The sequence below is a fragment of the Cottoperca gobio genome, chromosome 8 (assembly GCF_900634415.1).
Source record: "Cottoperca gobio chromosome 8, fCotGob3.1, whole genome shotgun sequence".
NCBI classification, from domain to species: Eukaryota; Metazoa; Chordata; class Actinopteri; order Perciformes; family Bovichtidae; genus Cottoperca; species Cottoperca gobio.
Genome location: NC_041362.1, coordinates 7721180 through 7737775, shown reverse-complemented (window position 1 = coordinate 7737775; position 16596 = coordinate 7721180). Strand labels below are relative to the sequence as shown.

Below are 16596 nucleotides of genomic sequence, written 5' to 3'. Positions count from 1 at the left end.
CACAGAAATCTATTTTTTATATTTTTCAAATGACAGCGGTAGTTATGAGCAGGATACTTGTTGACTACTTGAAAGGCCATAATACATTTGCCTGGTAATTGTGGTTTAAGTGAAGTGACAAATATCATCAAACTGTGCTTTTGTGTATGTTTTTTCTGAATTAAATTTGCAATATGTTATGGCCTTAAAGAAGGTTTACATGACACTAATGGTTTCTGATACAAAAGGTGTTATCACTTTTCTAAAGCCTGTTACTGCGATCATGACAACAGGAGCAGGACAGATTGTTCCAGTGAAGAGCAGAACCAGCTTGCACCAATCTAACGGTTACTATATTATAACACAATATAAAAACAACTAAGAATTCATACACGTCCTTGGGGCTGAAGTTCAGTCTGCAGTTAGAGTTATATTTCAAGAGCATAACCTAATGGCATTCCCCCTTTATCTCCAGTTTAGTTGGTCCTCATAAGAAAGGGTTCTGACTGCTCTGTGCAGCCTGTGATCCGTCAGCGCTGCCTGAAGAGAAGGGCAACAAGGGCTCAGGGAGGGTCCCTGGCAGGCCCAGACCAGGCTGGGTGGGGTGAGTAAGCGACATAGGGAGGCTAGTAGGCTGGTGGCTCATAGGCAGGGGCAAGGAGGCACTGTATGGAAGAGAAGTGCCCTGGGGAGCCGAAGATGTCGAGCTGGAGCCCAATTGATTAAGAGTTAGTTTGGGCTGCTCAATTTGGAATGGATTGTTGGGTGAAGGAGCACTCAGGCCTAGACAGGAAGAAACAACAGAACATTATTAGGTTCGGTTTACAGGAATAATTCCACCACAAAATGACCATTTGTGTATCAATTACTGTTAAGTGTTAAGTGTGAGAGTTTGGAAATGGATGTTTGGATATCATTTTTGCTGTTGTTAAATGCGGCCCCCATTTAATTCATTTCATGAAGACTTTGCTCTGTTTTTTGATTCTACATCCACCATGAAGGCATGCGAGAAAAATAAATAAATGTTCTCTTCAAGAATTAAAGGTGGGAAACACCTGGTGAGTAATGGATATACACGTGATCATTTTGTGGGTGAAGTTTTCCTTCCAGAAGTTATTGAAATTAACATGGACCTGTTTTTTAAACTAGAGTTGCAGCGTTCAAAGCACTCAATTTCCTGGTCTTCCCCTGAGGAAACATAATTAGTGATGCATCTACAGCCAGTAAGTAATACAATAAATACCTGATAGGAAGGGGTTCATGATCTTGGCTGGAGGATTCACTGGGATCAAGGTGTCCAGGTTGACTAAGGAAGCCGCTGTGGGGCCCAGGAAGGCCTCAGGTGTCCGGCATGCACGAGGGCTGGGGGCAGCCAGGCTTTCTCCAAGGCGTGACAGGTCAAAAAGCTCAGGACTGCCCTCCCCTCGCCCATTCACGTTCACCTGACCTCCATCCATGGCCTCATCAAACAGATCCCCATCTAACAGCAAAAGAAGAGCAAGTTTTGACATTGCAAGTGAGAGCGATTGCACAGAACCACTAAAAGGTTCAGTACAGTAAGAGAACAGTAAAAGGAAATGTATTTGTTTGTACCTGAGGGGCTTCCAGGTCGGAGAGAAGCTCCCTTGAGTGCTGAGAATGGATCAGCTCCTAAGGATTGTTAATTACATATTATTTTTAATAATTTCAAATATCTATGTGGCTCCTCCTATTTATCTGTGCCACAGCTGTATGAGTGCATGTATCACCTCTGTTGGCAAGCAAGGCCCATTCTCCACCTGTGGCGTTAAGGTTGCTCTGCGGGTCATCCCAGGGGTCGGCTGGGGGCTCCCATGGGGGAGGGGGGCTGTTGGAAGTTGGCGGTGCCATCCAGGCAGGATCTACCCTCGAGTGGTTGCTGCCGCCTTCTTCAGTAACAGAGAGGGGAATTAGAGAGAGTCTCCTACTCTGGCAGCTGAGCAGAACAAATTGTGCTGGTAACATGAAGAACGAGGAGGTTTAATCTCAAACACTTTGGAAAAACACTGACACCTGAAATGAATCCGACTGCAAATGTTTCTTTCTTCAAAGAACATTTCATGACTATAATTTACTACATATTATTTACAACTTTGTGCTTAAAGGTAACTTTGTTTCACATTTGACAATAGTGCATGAGACAGAAATCAGGTTCCTCTGCCTCCTCCAGTTTTCCTAATGGCAAGACTCCAGCTCACGTGAAGGCAAGCAACCAAGGCGAGGAGTCTCTAATGCAGTGTCGAACACTGTCAAACTAGGCTGCGCTGAGCAAATATAAATCAAGATTCTGTTACTGCATTGCCTATTTCTCTGCTTAGTTGTTTTCCTTCAGGCACGGTGAAATCTTGCAAATGCCATTAAGAGCACAGGAGGAGGCAGAAGAACCAGTTTTTTCCCCCCAGAGTATCTGTCTCATGCACTACTGTCAGGATATAGTAACAGTGTTACCAACTGAACCTTTAGACACTCCTGCTTTGGTCATGGTAAGATAACTCGAGGCTCACCAAAGGAGTCCCAGGGATCTGTGTTTCCCAGACGAGCAGCTGCCTGGTGAGGGGCATTATTCCATCGGCGGTCGCTAGGAGGCTGAGCTGAGGGCAATGCAAAAACATCTACAAGGTCCATGAAGGCGGTCTGACCACAAAAACAAGAAAAAACCTGTGTCAGTTCAGTATATTGCTTCAACACTCACCGACAGTTCTCTCATCCTCAATAACACAATGATAGTTAAACTTAATTATTAAGACCCAAGAATCCTGCCCATCGTCATAAGGCATTATCATTTAGATTGTGGTCTTCAAAGCATGAGAAACAACACAATGTCAGGTTATATTTCATCACCCCCCATTGAGATATTCCATACCCCAATATTTCATACCCCGCCTTTAGTCTCCATCGCAAGTTTGCTCTCCTCCAGAGCTTTCTTGAGCATCGACTCGTCTCCTTGGCGACTCAGTTGCTCCTGTCAACAGATAGACACATGGACGCCTCTTGGCATGACGGCTTCCGGCAAAATTCCCATATTGTAATTTGTCACATCCTAGCGTATTTATGACTCAGCGACTGCTCACAAGAACAAAAGCCAGCTTGTATTTTTTTTTCTAGGCAACGTATGACCCAGATATAGATGAGAGCGCTGGGCACAAACCAGAAAATTCTGTGCTCAAAGAGACGAGAGATCTCTAACAGAGCAGCTCTATTGTGGTATAGTGACAGAGGGAGGAAATGGAGGACAAAGACAGCGAGACAGGAGGAGAGAGGTTGCAAGAGATAATGGAACGGAGGGATAGGTATGACGTTTCTTTCAAAGGCAAAGCAAAAGAAGCAGGTGTGGAAATAAGTGATCATCAGCAGAGAAAAGAATAAAACATAGAGGATGATCACTACAAAGTAATTCTCTAGAAAGTTATATTTAAATAAATGTCTGTTAAGTCACTATCTGTCACTATCCCCCACCCCCCAGTGACACAAAGGAACCCTACCTGCTGGTGCTCCTCCTTGCTCAGGCTCAGGGCTAACTGGAGCTGGCTGTCTTCATCCATATCCTGTACGGGAGGTGCAGGTTGGACTGGCTGTGAGAGGGATTATCAGTATTTGGTCAGTAACAGTGTGAATAATGTTTAGACAAACTCACATTACGTTGCATGCAATTCTACAGGTGTCCCAACCGGGCAGGGTTAAAGGGTCAAACCCTTTGCCCTCCCCTGACACCACACCAGGAAAGTGTTTGACGTGAATATATCTCATACTACTGAACTAAGAGGAGAGATGTAATGGTTAGTGGAACAGAAGGATGAAGCCTCGTTTGATTAGTCGCTGGAGAACGTTACATGTCCTTTTGCTGTTCAGGGGTGAGAGAGTCAAATGTACCAAATGTAGTCAGGAGAGTGAGTAGTACATGCAGCAGTCTCTCAGAAGGGCCCAGACTTGGCCGTGTGGTTGGTTTTTAGTATACAGAGCAACAGAAGATGTGCTATAGGGCAAAGGATGCAATGGAAGAGTCGTCCCTGGTCCCAGCATACTTGTACCTTCTGGGTCTCCTCCTTGCTGAGAGTCATAGCGATCTGGAGCTGGGTCTGTTCATCATCATCCACTGTAGGAGGTGGCTAGGGTCAAGCAGGAAGGATTAGGAGGAAGTCTTATCAAAGGGAAAGGTAATCGCGTGATTGCACGATTTGAGGTGATGTAGAACAGAGGAGGATCACAGAAAGTGCTCTGCACTATAATATATTCCCATAGTAGCCGAGCTGAAGTCACAGAGGGCAACGGCTGCCCTTGCCATGGAGACTAGGATGGGCTGTAGGAGTGGATCAATGCACACATCCTGTCTGGCTCCTCTCTCGCAGCTTCCTCACTCGAAGCATTGCTCACACATATTTGTCAAAGAGCCATTATTGACCACATCAGAGACAGAGTTGATGAGATCACTTTCTGTTAAAGGTTTCTGGGAAATGGTGGCATAAAACAGGCGGAGGAGAGTAGGAGAGCTTCACTACCGTGACAGATAGTGTCCAAGCATGATTGTGTGCGGTAAATGTTTTAATGTTTTACTTCAGGGTTACATTGTCAGCAGCAGGGCGGAGCTAGGAAGCCTCTTTCTGTCAGGCTGTAGGGATGAGAGGTTTGTGTGTGCTCAGTGTGTGTGTGTGTGTGTGTGTGTGTGTTATCTTAGTGAGAGGTACCTTTTCATTTTCTTCTCGGCTCATAGCCAGGGCCAGCTGCAGCTGCAGCTCCTCTTCTCCACTGGTTGCGGGCCGAGCTTGCTCCATGTCTGGAGCAAGTCGAGGAGAGGAAGAGGAGGCTACAGGAACATAGGAAGAGCAGAGGGGTGTGAACAAAAACAGTAACAGATGGAAATAGATGAAAAACAAAGAAATAAACGCTTTAGGCTAATTTTTAAGGCCAAAAATGAGCTGACACTGTTTTTGCATGTTCATTTTTTTCCACTTCTCTGTTGTATAGGGCCTTTGCTGGCATTGCTTGCCACGGCCTCCCTAACTCTGCCTGCACCGAGAACAATGGTGCGCCTGTGTGGAGAGTTAGGGTGGTGGAGGGGCAGAGGAATGGACGGGTTGGAGTGGGGCCCACCTTATTACCCTAAATCCTCTGGGTGAGAGCCAGAATTCAGGTCCAGGTTTGCAGGAGGGATGGGGCAGGGGGGCTGGCAGTATACCAGTCTGGGTGTCAGGCTGTGGGTCACGGGGCTAACAACGGGAAGCAGGCCACACATTGGCAAAGTCAGGTCTCAGAAACCAATCATTTCCACTGTGCTGCCCCTCAATATCCCCTGTATGAGCTGAAATGCTTGCTGGCAATTAACTGCTGCCAACCTGTTGACCCCCACCCACCCGCTCTCCATCAGCATTTTGTGCCTGTGTCCTGGAATCTCTAAGAGATCCACCACTTTCCTCCATTTTAACTTTTTTTTTATCAACCATAGCAGAGCGAGAATATTGCAAAAGAATAAATAGAATGACTTCATCTACATAGCCCAGCTGGACGTGGTAACTGTTTCTGCCACATGTTTCCACTGGCACACGTTCGGGCCCAAAAAAAGTATGCATGAAACTTCCAGTGGAAAATATATTGGACTTCTGAGGGATTAGAGGAAATAAAACAGATTCCATCTGTGGGCATGTCTCTGTTTAAACCATGAAACAGGCTTCAGATGTAACTGGGGCCTTCATGAAACCACAGCTCTGCTACTGACTAATATCTTTTATTAAACAACATACACCACACACACAAATGCCAAAGTATATAGTACACACCAGGCATACCCAATCTACAGAGCTTTTCCACAATGTGTTTCCAAGTTTGATCTGTTTACTGTAGTAAATCAATGACATCAGACGTCCTACACACTCACTGAGGGATCACTTAGGTCTTAAGCTATCTAGACACAACGTCTCTGCAGTAGTGTAACAGACCGTCAAGTTAAGTAAACATGGTATCGTGTTGTGGTTTCACATGTGATTGAGACGAGCACAAAACGGGCCTCCTATCTTTTGTAAATCCAGTTTAGCTGACGTGACTGTAAACAGGAGAATGAAAGGAATGCAAATGTCCAACCATCAGTAGAGAGCAAAAGTGAAATACCTGACGACAAAGAAGGAACAAGCTATTCATTAATACTCATGAAAGCTTGTGGGAATGTGCTGTTGGTATTCAAATAGAATCTACCTTGGTGAGACAGGCGAGACCTGATTGTTGCACAGATCTCAGAAATGAAGCAGAGAGTTGAAATATAAACTGAGAGGATTGTAACGATCCACTGATCTGGATCGACGTATCGATTTAATAACGGACGATCCGATATCATCGATGCACTTAAACATGTTGTTTTTTCATTTAAATGTCTGGAAAAGGCCCGGCGAAAAAAAAAAGAAGGTCAAATCATATTTTAGTTGCTTTTTGTGAGTTAATATAAATGTAACTGAATATGCAACTATTGATAATGGAGTATGTCATATAAAAATAAAGTCATCGTATAGTATTATTATTATTATTGTGTTATAGTTGTCCACATATATCAAATATACCATCGATATATAATCACACTGTGATTTACACCCCTATTAAATGTCTCCATAAATGGCCTTTTCCCCCGCCCCCGTCATCAAATGGAAAACCCTCGGTGAGGAATGCTGTTATTCTGTTCTAACTTCTACTTTCATCATCTCTAAGATTACGTTTGAATTTTTCTGATTTTTCTGAACCCATGACCTGTCATGTGTGCATTCCTGACAAATGGCAGATCACGTGCCGGAGAAAATTGTTGTCATTCACATAATTGTGTAGATATCAGATGTCCCTGCTACTCACAGTGAAAGGAGGACGGGGAGCCTCTGCACATGTCAAGCTCATCCCCATAGACCCCCGCCGGCTGGCTTGTGCGACGCCCCGGGTACGGAGGAGGCAGCGATCCAGAGCCGCTACTGGCCCCCGCCATGCGCGTCTTGGTCTTCAGTGCTTGGCTCCTCTCCTTCTTCAGCTTTTCCTCGTCCTTCAGCAGAGCTACCAGATGCTTGGCCTTCTCCCGGACATTGACGCCCTGGTCACGTCCATCTCGATCTATGTACTGGAAGTCTCTCAGTGTCTGGATGGTGTAAATGTTCTCCCGGCACTCCTTGGCCACGCGCTCGGAGCCTGTTTTGATCAGGTAGTCCAGCAGGGTCATTGCCTTATAAACATGGCGCCAGTTTTTACCGTGGTCGTTGAGCCGTTTCCAGATCATACCCATAACCTCGGTGAAAGCCACTACGTTGAAGGTAAGGTCTGCAATTTCAGACATGAGCGAGCTGGGAGGACCCCAGGGATCGTTGGAGGTGGCCTCCCGGACCTTGATCTCGGCCTCCGTGAAGTTGTTGACCATGTTTTTCATCTGGCGGCGCAGCGATGAGGTCTGCATGATGGCAGTAGTGTTTCACAGGTGGCGGCAAAAGATAGTTGGACAGCAGGCCAGCCCACTGCGTTCGTTCGAGATTCAGTGGAGAAATGCAATGAAGTTGACCTCTTGGGAACTTCAGTGATGTCCACAAGTGTGTTCCTTCTGCGAAGGAAAGATATATATTAACATTCTTATTCTAATGTCAAGTAATCATGGAGAGAACTTTTTCACAAATAACTAACACACACACACACACACACACACACACACACACACACACACACCACAACTTCTTCAGCGTCATTACTCCTTTAGCCTGCTGCAGACTACAGCTGAACTCTCAAGCATTCTTTCACTCAGTAAGTGTGTTTGGAAGAAGCGAGAAACTACTCAGCACCTCTCAGCAATGTGAAACACAACACCTGGGCTCAGTTTGCCCTGAAACAACTTGGTGAGTACATTCAGTGCATTGCTCCTAAGTAAGCAATGATTAGCTTGACGGCTATTTCGCCAAATATGTTTTCCTTCCCTGGAAAGCAAATGTTAGTTACAGACAAAGGGCCTTCAACCCAACCTGTCGGTGTAGTTATCTGTGTTTTACCTTGGAGTGAAACTGGGAGGGGGGGGGGGGGGAGGGGGGGTTGACACAGCAGGGAGGGCCTAAAGCATTCAAATCAAAAATGTAACTCCGACACAGATACACACACAGTAGTCCACCAGAATCACTAACGCTTTTCTGTTTATTATTTTCTGTTTACATTATTAATCAAGACTCTTGGAATGCACAGTGCTATCGCTCTGCCCTGGACATTGGACTGCTTTTCCTTACGCAGGCGGGGGCAGTGAGTCAGTTGAACTGAAAACTTTCCACTCCCAGATCTGTCTCAATTTATTTAAACAAGAACTGAAATGCATGAACACGAAGGATCAATCCCCTTCACTTAAAAGTCAAGTGCTGTGTCATGAGTAAGCATTTCCAAAATATTAAAAAAGGAGGCATGAGAGCCTTTAAAATGGTCGATATCTACCCCTATGACTAAACAGATTTATAATGGGTGAATAATAAAGAACGTAAACTAAAAACATTATAGTTTTAACTCTTTAAAACCCTCAGCCGGCTGTGGGCACAGTATGAATAAAAGGTGAGGGCACTAAGTTGGCCTGCAATATTAGTCATGCTAAGGGAGCGCTGTAAATAGACCGTGAAGTGGTAGTAAGAGACACAAATGCTTGAGGTTCAGCTGACAACAGGTTCAGTCTAAAGATGTCCACCAATGCTTGCCATTCAGTCCCATTATCTCCTGTCCCCTGGGGTCACTTGGCTGGAGACAGTGCGAGGAGTAGCTAGATAGTCGGTTAAAACGTGCCCTTCCTGTAAATGGAGGTTTCAATGCAGCTAATGACAGAGAGATCAAAGAGTGACAATTAAACCGTACCTCTGGCTAGATTTCTAATCCAATCTGGAGGCCACCATTACTGTTGAATTCTCACCCATAATGAAGATAAATTAATTATGTGAGTGATCTGAATAATATCTACCAGTATGGTCAGGGGTGGAAGAAGGACTCAGATCTCTTACTTAACTAAAAGTAGTAATAAAAGCTATTAGCATCAACATATATTTTAACTAATTGTAAAATAACTCAATAGACAGGCACATTTCAGAATCATATATATGATATTATTAGAATAATGTTTGATTCATTAATGTGTTCATCACCTCAATGTTACAGCTGGTAAAGGTGGAGCTGATTTGGATTACTTTATCTGCTGGGTGGCTTAATCTATAATAGTATATCATAATGTAGTAGTTGAATATATTTTGTTTAATGTACTTATGACGAAGTCACCCCTGCTGATAGTAGGGAGGTGAGGGAGACAGCACCCCCTCACCCCTGCTGATAGTAGGGAGGTGAGGGAGACAGCACCCCCTCACCCCTGCTGATAGTAGGGAGGTGAGGGAGACAGCACAGCACCCCCTCCCCATCACTACACACACACACATAAATATTCCTTCTATCAAACATCCTATTTCCTAAGAAAATGCAGATTACTTGTGACCTTGACATGTGTTCATACTGGACTGAAATCTCAAAGTATTTCTATATATAGTGTGTTTTCTACCATAGATTATTCAATTACTCTTTAAAGCACATTTTCTTTGCAAATCCAGCCAGCAAAGTGTAAAGCGAGCCCATCATTTCCTAACACTCTTTATATATAGCATACTTACAGGAAGCAAACTGTTCCCAGATCAGGCCTACATGCTCGCGCAGGTATGTTTTATGATGCCCTACAGATGTGTGGAAAAACACTAAAACCGCTGGATGAAAACACAGGTCTCGATTTAACTTATGTCCTTTTTGTCCCAAACTAGGACGACTGGAGCCATTATCATGCACGTTGCGTCAAATGGGACGATCGGGTAGGTGAAAGTATGTGACCGTGACTCAGCTATGCTCCCGAGTTTAAAAGTTGAAACCTCGACGGAATTAATAGAAACCAGTAAATCGCAACGACCCCCGATCACCTCTGCGTCTACTTTCCCTCTTACCTTCATGTCATAGCGCGTCAGCGGGGTCCCAACTTGGGGAGGCTTTGGGAGGAAGAAGAAACGCCTCTGCCTCTCGACATATCCCGTAGCTTTCGGATAGAGAAAGGAACTAGAGTTAAAAAAAAAAAAAAAGAAAGAAAGATATATAGGCGCAGAGGAAAGCCGTACGTGCTCAAAATGTATCCGAAACTGAAGCGCGGCGGTGCTGTTTTGTTATCAAACTTAGTTGTGTGTGTGTATATCCCAATCCAGGCTTGCAGATGGCACAGCCCCCCCTAACAAAACACACGCACACACTCACACACACAGTGAAAATGGATGGAGAGGGAGGGAGGACTGCTCGGTGCATGCAGAGTCAGACTTAACACTTTCACTGCCTGGTGAAAAAGCATCTGAGCTCACTGGAGCAGGTGACCACTGAAGAATTACACATAGGCACAACATAATGACAGACAGGGAGGTGTAGGTGGAGACACACTGTTTAGATACATCTGCTAACACACTATCCTATATCCTGAAGAACGACAGTGACCCTATATATTACATTTCAGCAGATCACTGTGCAAAAAACACTGCAAGTAATGTAATATCTAAATATTACTGAAAGTGCACAGGCACATATGGGATATTATAGTTTTGCACGAGGTAAAAACAAATGTGATAAGGTGGGTCTAACGCGAGAAATGAATACCACACACACACTTTAAATTCCCAGCGAAATAGCAGATTTGCTGGTAAGAGTGAACGAACACCCCAGAGGGATTCAACATCATCATCATCATTGCATCTCTGCTCTTTACTTATTTATCACAGCTAATGGGATGTGTATGCATTATACAAGACCTAAATAGTTTCTGTATTTACCTTGGTTCGGATTCAGTCAAAATGTGCAAAGTAATCTCTACCAACTACAAGCCGTCTATATGAAAGTACAGAGGGTCACGCCGTGACGTTGGGTGAGTAATGATTAGCTAACTGACGGAGAAGCAGCAACAGAGAGCAGTGGGCTGGTTGACTGAGCAGGATATACAGGAAATACCAGCTCCACCTTGAAACAACAAAGGCACAAGTCCTGGAGACAACACGAAGATAAAGTTTACAGAAATCAGAAGTTCATCAAGCAGTGCCTCTTAAACAGGATATTTATGTTTCTCAAAGAAGTGTGTATTTGAGTGTTCAAATAAGTGTTTGGAGTATATTTGCTTGTTGCAGCTCCCTGTTTGATTTTCATGTGAATCTCATTGATCAGGTCGTTCGAGCCCAACTTCATATACCTCCTCCGGCCCTCCTCCCCTCTGTCTTGGCACCCTATGTCTTTATTTCTCCTGAAAACAGATGCCTGAACACTCTTTGTTTCACAACAAAGGCCTGATGAGGTCAGTGCAGGGGGGACATGCAGGCGAGGTCTGGGAAAACAGAGGGGGAGGAGAGGAGACTGATAAATAACACCACCCTGCTACTGCATGGCAGTGACGTCACCCAGGAGGAAATCTGACTTCTTGCTTGTGTGTATGTGCCAAAAAACCAACATTAGATGTGTGATCACTGTTCACTTTCTGTCCACTGGAGGATCCTGTTTCTAAAACGTCACTGTATGGAGCATGCCTCTCTTTGCTGTCCTCTAGTGGTTTTGGTTTTGTTTTCAGGTGGGTTGTGTTGTGTTATTTTGTTCTGTGATTTTAAGCTGTTTTTCTTTATTACAAAGAATGTCCAGGGCCCCAGGTTCACTCCATACCAGTTGGTCCTATATAATTTGATTAGAAATGTGCACCACTAAAGTACAGCATTAACTATACCTATACTATACTGTGCTTATTTGTTGTAAAGTTGTGTTTTATCCAATTTCTTTTCTTCTTCTTCTGTGTATCAAGTAATTAACAGACAAAAAACCTTGGGTAGTATTATACCATCCGCAGGAGTACTGTAGAAAACGTCTGTTTTCTTTAATATGCAATCTAGTGTATAAAATGTCAGAAAAAAAGTAGAAAAGGCTCATCATTATCCCCCAAAGCCCAACTTAACACATTCAAAAGTCTTCTTTGTTCTCACGAACTGTTAAAAACCAGGAGATGGAAGCACCTCGGTAGCTGAATGGTGACAGCACATGCAATATAACTGCAACGCCTCAGGTTACATTCCAGCCTTGGGACCATTGTTGCATGCCAATCCTACACTGTACTCTATCAAATAAAATGCAAAAGAAATGTAGTTTATTATCATATGAAGGTAGCAAATATTCACATTTCAGAATGTGACACCAGTGATTATTTTGCTTAAAAGTGACTGAAACAGATAGTGAACTATCAAAACGATTGCCTATTTATTTACTGTCAGTCAACTAATAGAATAGTCAACTTAATCCGTTCAGCTTTAGAGTACTGGTTGGTTTCTCTGTGCCTTTGGAAATAATGAGAAGAAAGATTAGTTTTACCACATTTGCGTGGGTTTTGAAAAAGCCCCAAAAAGAGACTAATAGTTAGTTTTATATATATATATATATATATATATATATATATATATATATATATATATATATATATACAAAACCAACAACAATACTACAGTAAAGTGGTGAAGTGGAGTTTTAATCTGTCCCTGGAGTCAAACAGACGTTGCTACGGGATGTGACTATTTGATGGGTTGATGATGTGTTCCAATCATTTCTATAAATACAAATCTAGCCGAATATGTGGAAGTGGTTTTCTGTAATTACTCATCTAAAAAGGGTTTCTCAGTGCATATATCATTTGCATCCATTAGCCCAGTATGACGTTGTACTGTGACTGAGGGTGGACTGGCAACCTTCAGGAAGGGAAATTATAGTAAGTAGTATTAACCCTTTGTATTATGTGGTCTCACAGATCACAGGTTTTTCTTTTCTTCTGACCTTATTAGAACCAATATGTAGGATTGTCCAGTTTAAACATAAATCAAATATTGATACATTTTATGTTGTATAGGTTCAGTATGCTATGCATAATCAAATACATATTCCTTTTGTTTCCAAAAAGCCATTCATACAAATAAATGTACAAGTGTATGATGTATGTAACAGAGGGCAAACCTTTTACATTTTCCATCACGACATGGTTCATTCTCCAGGCAATCAGCCTTCCCTTTCTGTAAAACTGCATTATCCAACACACTCTTCAGGTTTCCAGAAAGAAACTATCATGTGGGCTGTTGCATTCAGAATGACCTTGGTTGGTGAAAAGGATGATTTGATGGAGAGAATTCTGCAGTAACTCAATATATTCTGGCTCCTGCAATCAACTGACAAAGAAATGTTCAAATGTTCAGTACTTTAAAGTCAGCGTGTACGGTATGACATGTCCTTCAGCTTTAACTGTTCAAATACCATATTTATAGAAGCAAATGAATGCAATCATGTAATTCACTATTAAGCAAATGATTTATGCCCTCATAGTGACGTCCCCATCTTTCTTTTATACCATAAGAAATGTATTGCATCATCATGACTCCCAAAGCAGAGTGAGCTGTTTCTCCAGTCTTGACACAGAGAGCGTCGTGATCACTGCAGAAAACAACAAGGTTCACAAGTACTGTTCATAACAGCCTCGTGAATAATTTATTCCCAGATGTAGTTATGTCAGGCTGCACAATAGCTTCTGTGAGGAGAAACACTGTGTGATGGTTATGTGATCATATTAAAAATATATTAAAGATATGATCACAATAGATATGAAAAAAATACCAAATGATTATCGTCACCATGACATGACATGAATACAATTAGTGCTCACACCTCCAGTGTCCATGACAACAGTGATTTTGGCAGTTATCTGGACACTGTGTCATTCGTCCATAATGAGAACACCTGAGCATGAGGTGCTTAACGATGTTATGCTAATTAGGTTTGACCAGATCAAAATGCTACAAGGGTTTGTCTCAGGACAAAATGTTCAACAGAATAATTATAGTCTGATTAGGATTATTTTTACACATTTAATAGATTTTTAACTGATATGTTGAGTTTTATTGGGACTACTGTTTTTCCCATATACAGGTTACTGTTTGATAGTCTACTTGCCCAAAGTAGACCATGTCCGTTCCAGATTTCAAGACTTTAGACTTCAGAACAAATATTGTGGCATGTTTCCTTCTCATACTAAATATAGCCTCGTCTTTGACACAAATTAACACATTTGCAAAACTCCCCTCTCGATATTTCCAGACGTATCTAGTCCGGCTGCGCAGGCATGTTTTTTCAAGTGGCTTCTGTTAGGACAACACTGTGTAATGGTTATATGAACGTAGTAAAAATACATAAAAGAAGCAGGTCACAGTAAAACTGAAAAACATTTTAAATACTTGTTACAATGACAGCTTTGTAAAAGAAGAGGATGAACACAATGAATTAGTGCTAAAACCTCCAACGTCCATGATAACAGGGGATTGGGCAGTTATCTGGACATGATCACAAATGAATGAACTGATGGACACATAAGTACTTTCATTCATTTATCCATAATGAGAACACCTGAACGTGACACGTTAGACATTCATTAGATTTAAATGGATCAGAATACTACAAGGGGTTAAAATGTTCGAAAGCATAATTCAAGTCTGATTTGGATCATTTTAGTCTGGACACAAATAATCACATTTGTTCTATATTTCCAGACCAATCTAGAGCTACATTCTTCTACAATCGTTTAAAATTAAGATCTTATGATCTATTTTTGGTTGAGGGGCTTCTATGTGAAGGAGTGTGAGAGTATGACGCAGACACTGCGCTTGTTGTGGGTGTATATAAGAGGCGCCTCTCGGCTCTGTTTCTCCACACACATGGGGAAGCAACTTGGGTCGGTGAGATTTTGATAGCCTGTCGGTGATCGGAAAGAACACGGAGATGAACGCAACGATGTACCTCCCCGTTGATGGCATCCTCGAATTGTTCAACTCTCTCACCGGGCATCACCAATCAGGCATTACGCACCCAGTTCTTCAGAGCACAGCCCTTACCCCAGTACCCACGAACCCCAAAGTCTCAAACATAACCAAGACAGGCATGGGCATCATCAAAACGGTTAAAGGGCACTTGAGACAACAAGATAAAAGAGTGGTTGAAAGTAGATCCAGTTCCGGCAACCGGCAGGTTTCAAGAGATCGACTACCAAAAAGGTCCGTGGATCTGCTGGAGCTGGGTCTGACCAAGCCCAGGAACTGTCACAGAATAGTTGTGCTTGGCGCACCCAAAGTAGGTAAAACTAACATCCTCCAGCAGGTTCTTGGGTAAAGAATTTGAAGAGCACTACGAACCCACAACCGAGGACTTCCACAGAAAACTGTTCCACATAGGAGGAGAGGCATACCAGGTCGATCTTCTGGACGCTGCCAGTGAGAGGGACTTCCCTGCAAAACGGAGGTTATCCATACTGACAGGTGAGCCCTTTGATAGAATCATTGCAGTTGTTTTAAGAATGCATAAGAAAACACATTTTACAATAGAGAAACTATATATTCGGTGGTGTTTCACTAATATAATTTATATAAATGTCGTAATATCCTCAATATGTAATTAATGTGATGCTCTCCTTCTCTCCAGGTGACACATTCCTGCTTGTGTTCAGTTTGGACGACAGAGAGTCCTTCAATAAAGTCTGTGAGCTGCTCAACGAGATCAAAGATGCGAAGGCAAAGTTACTGAAATTAAAACATCTCGCGAGACTACCGCCAATCGTGATATGCGGGAATAAAGCGGACTTGGAGACTCAGCGAGCCGTCAATCGGTCCGACGTCACAGAAAGCATCGGTGAGGATGTCGCATTCTTCGAAACCTCTGCTAAAGACGGTACCGGGATGGAAGGTGCGTTCAGAGCCCTTGCCACTATAGGCGGACTGCCTGACGAGACGAGTCCGTCACAGCATCAGATCGTACCGATCCTTACCTACCAGTCGATGTGCATAGGCCAGCGAGGCAGGAGAGGGAGCCGGGGACTCGGTGCTCCATGTGCCGCAGTGGACCCTCTGGCGCGCCGCCCGAGCTTCACCAGCGACCTGCGGCTGGTGCTGAGATCAAGCACCAAACACAACAAACCCGAGAGGTGTCAGATTCAATGAATTGTGAGCCTTCTTGATAAAACCAATTGTAGTAGTATGCTACAATGTCATATTATGTAAGGAGTTATACTCCGAGCACCTGGCTGGACCAGTGCATTCATCTTTTGTATATGTAATTGTATTTATATTATCGTATGATAATAAAATATGTATTTCTAATTGTCATAAGTGCTTCTGTTCTATCATTCACTTTATTTCAGACATGCAGTTTATTAATGAGATACAGTTACGATTGCGTTCATGGACGTCAGAAAACACTTCAATTGATGATGCAAAAGATGACCATGAGTGCATGGGAGGGACCTCATTGGTGTGAGGAAATGACTCACACTCACACTGACATTATATGGTCATATATTATATTCATTTTCAGACACAAGTGATTACTCACGTTGTAAATCCTCCCACAACGCTGTGAAAGGCATCAAGGACCGAGGTGTTACAACGCATGCTAATAATCAGCACTAATCGCCTCAACACTCATCGTGGTGTGTCAAAGGAACTAAAGAGTTAAAGCATCGTGTATTGAAGAGGGTGGGTGGGGGGGGGGGGGGGGGTGTAAAGAGAGAGG

At 43.1% G+C, this 16596-nt stretch overlaps 2 protein-coding genes across 5 annotated transcripts; one reads left to right on the top strand and one right to left on the bottom strand.

Moving 5' to 3' along the window:
* Positions 1-308: 308 nt before the first annotated feature.
* On the bottom strand, positions 309-10215 carry epn3a (epsin 3a). 4 transcript variants are annotated; one of them, XM_029437655.1, is made up of 11 exons: positions 9942-10215; positions 6823-7549; positions 4680-4798; positions 4026-4103; positions 3480-3569; positions 2876-2959; positions 2502-2631; positions 1728-1886; positions 1573-1629; positions 1223-1459; positions 309-762 (listed from the first exon to the last, which is right to left on the bottom strand). In XM_029437655.1, exons 2-11 carry the CDS (start codon positions 7406-7408, stop codon positions 467-469), a joined length of 1836 nt encoding a protein of 611 aa, XP_029293515.1. In that variant the 5' UTR covers positions 7409-7549; positions 9942-10215; the 3' UTR covers positions 309-466. The 4 variants fall into 4 exon arrangements, with proteins under 4 accessions (XP_029293515.1, XP_029293517.1, XP_029293516.1 ...); XM_029437657.1 differs by having other exon boundaries at positions 1728-1883; XM_029437656.1 differs by lacking the exon at positions 9942-10215 and adding an exon at positions 9621-9889.
* A 4599-nt stretch (positions 10216-14814) lies between these two features.
* On the top strand, positions 14815-16187 carry rasd2a (RASD family member 2a). The gene is given in 3 exon segments (XM_029437964.1): positions 14815-15189; positions 15191-15347; positions 15511-16187. Coding segments are annotated over 3 exon segments (1047 nt in total). The 3' UTR covers positions 16026-16187.
* The last annotated feature ends 409 nt before the right edge of the window (positions 16188-16596 follow it).

Bases quoted from the DNA above. Each gene is read 5' to 3' on its own strand.
- epn3a (XM_029437655.1), bottom strand. From the start codon at position 7,408: ATGCAGACCTCATCGCTGCGCCGCCAGATGAAAAACATGGTCAACAAC. The intron at 4,799-6,822 runs GTGAGTAGCAGG...ATGTTCCTGTAG, and splicing joins CTCCCCGTCCTCCTTTCACT to CCTCCTCTTCCTCTCCTCGA. The intron at 763-1,222 runs GTATTTATTGTA...CTTCCTGTCTAG, and splicing joins CATGAACCCCTTCCTATCAG to GCCTGAGTGCTCCTTCACCC.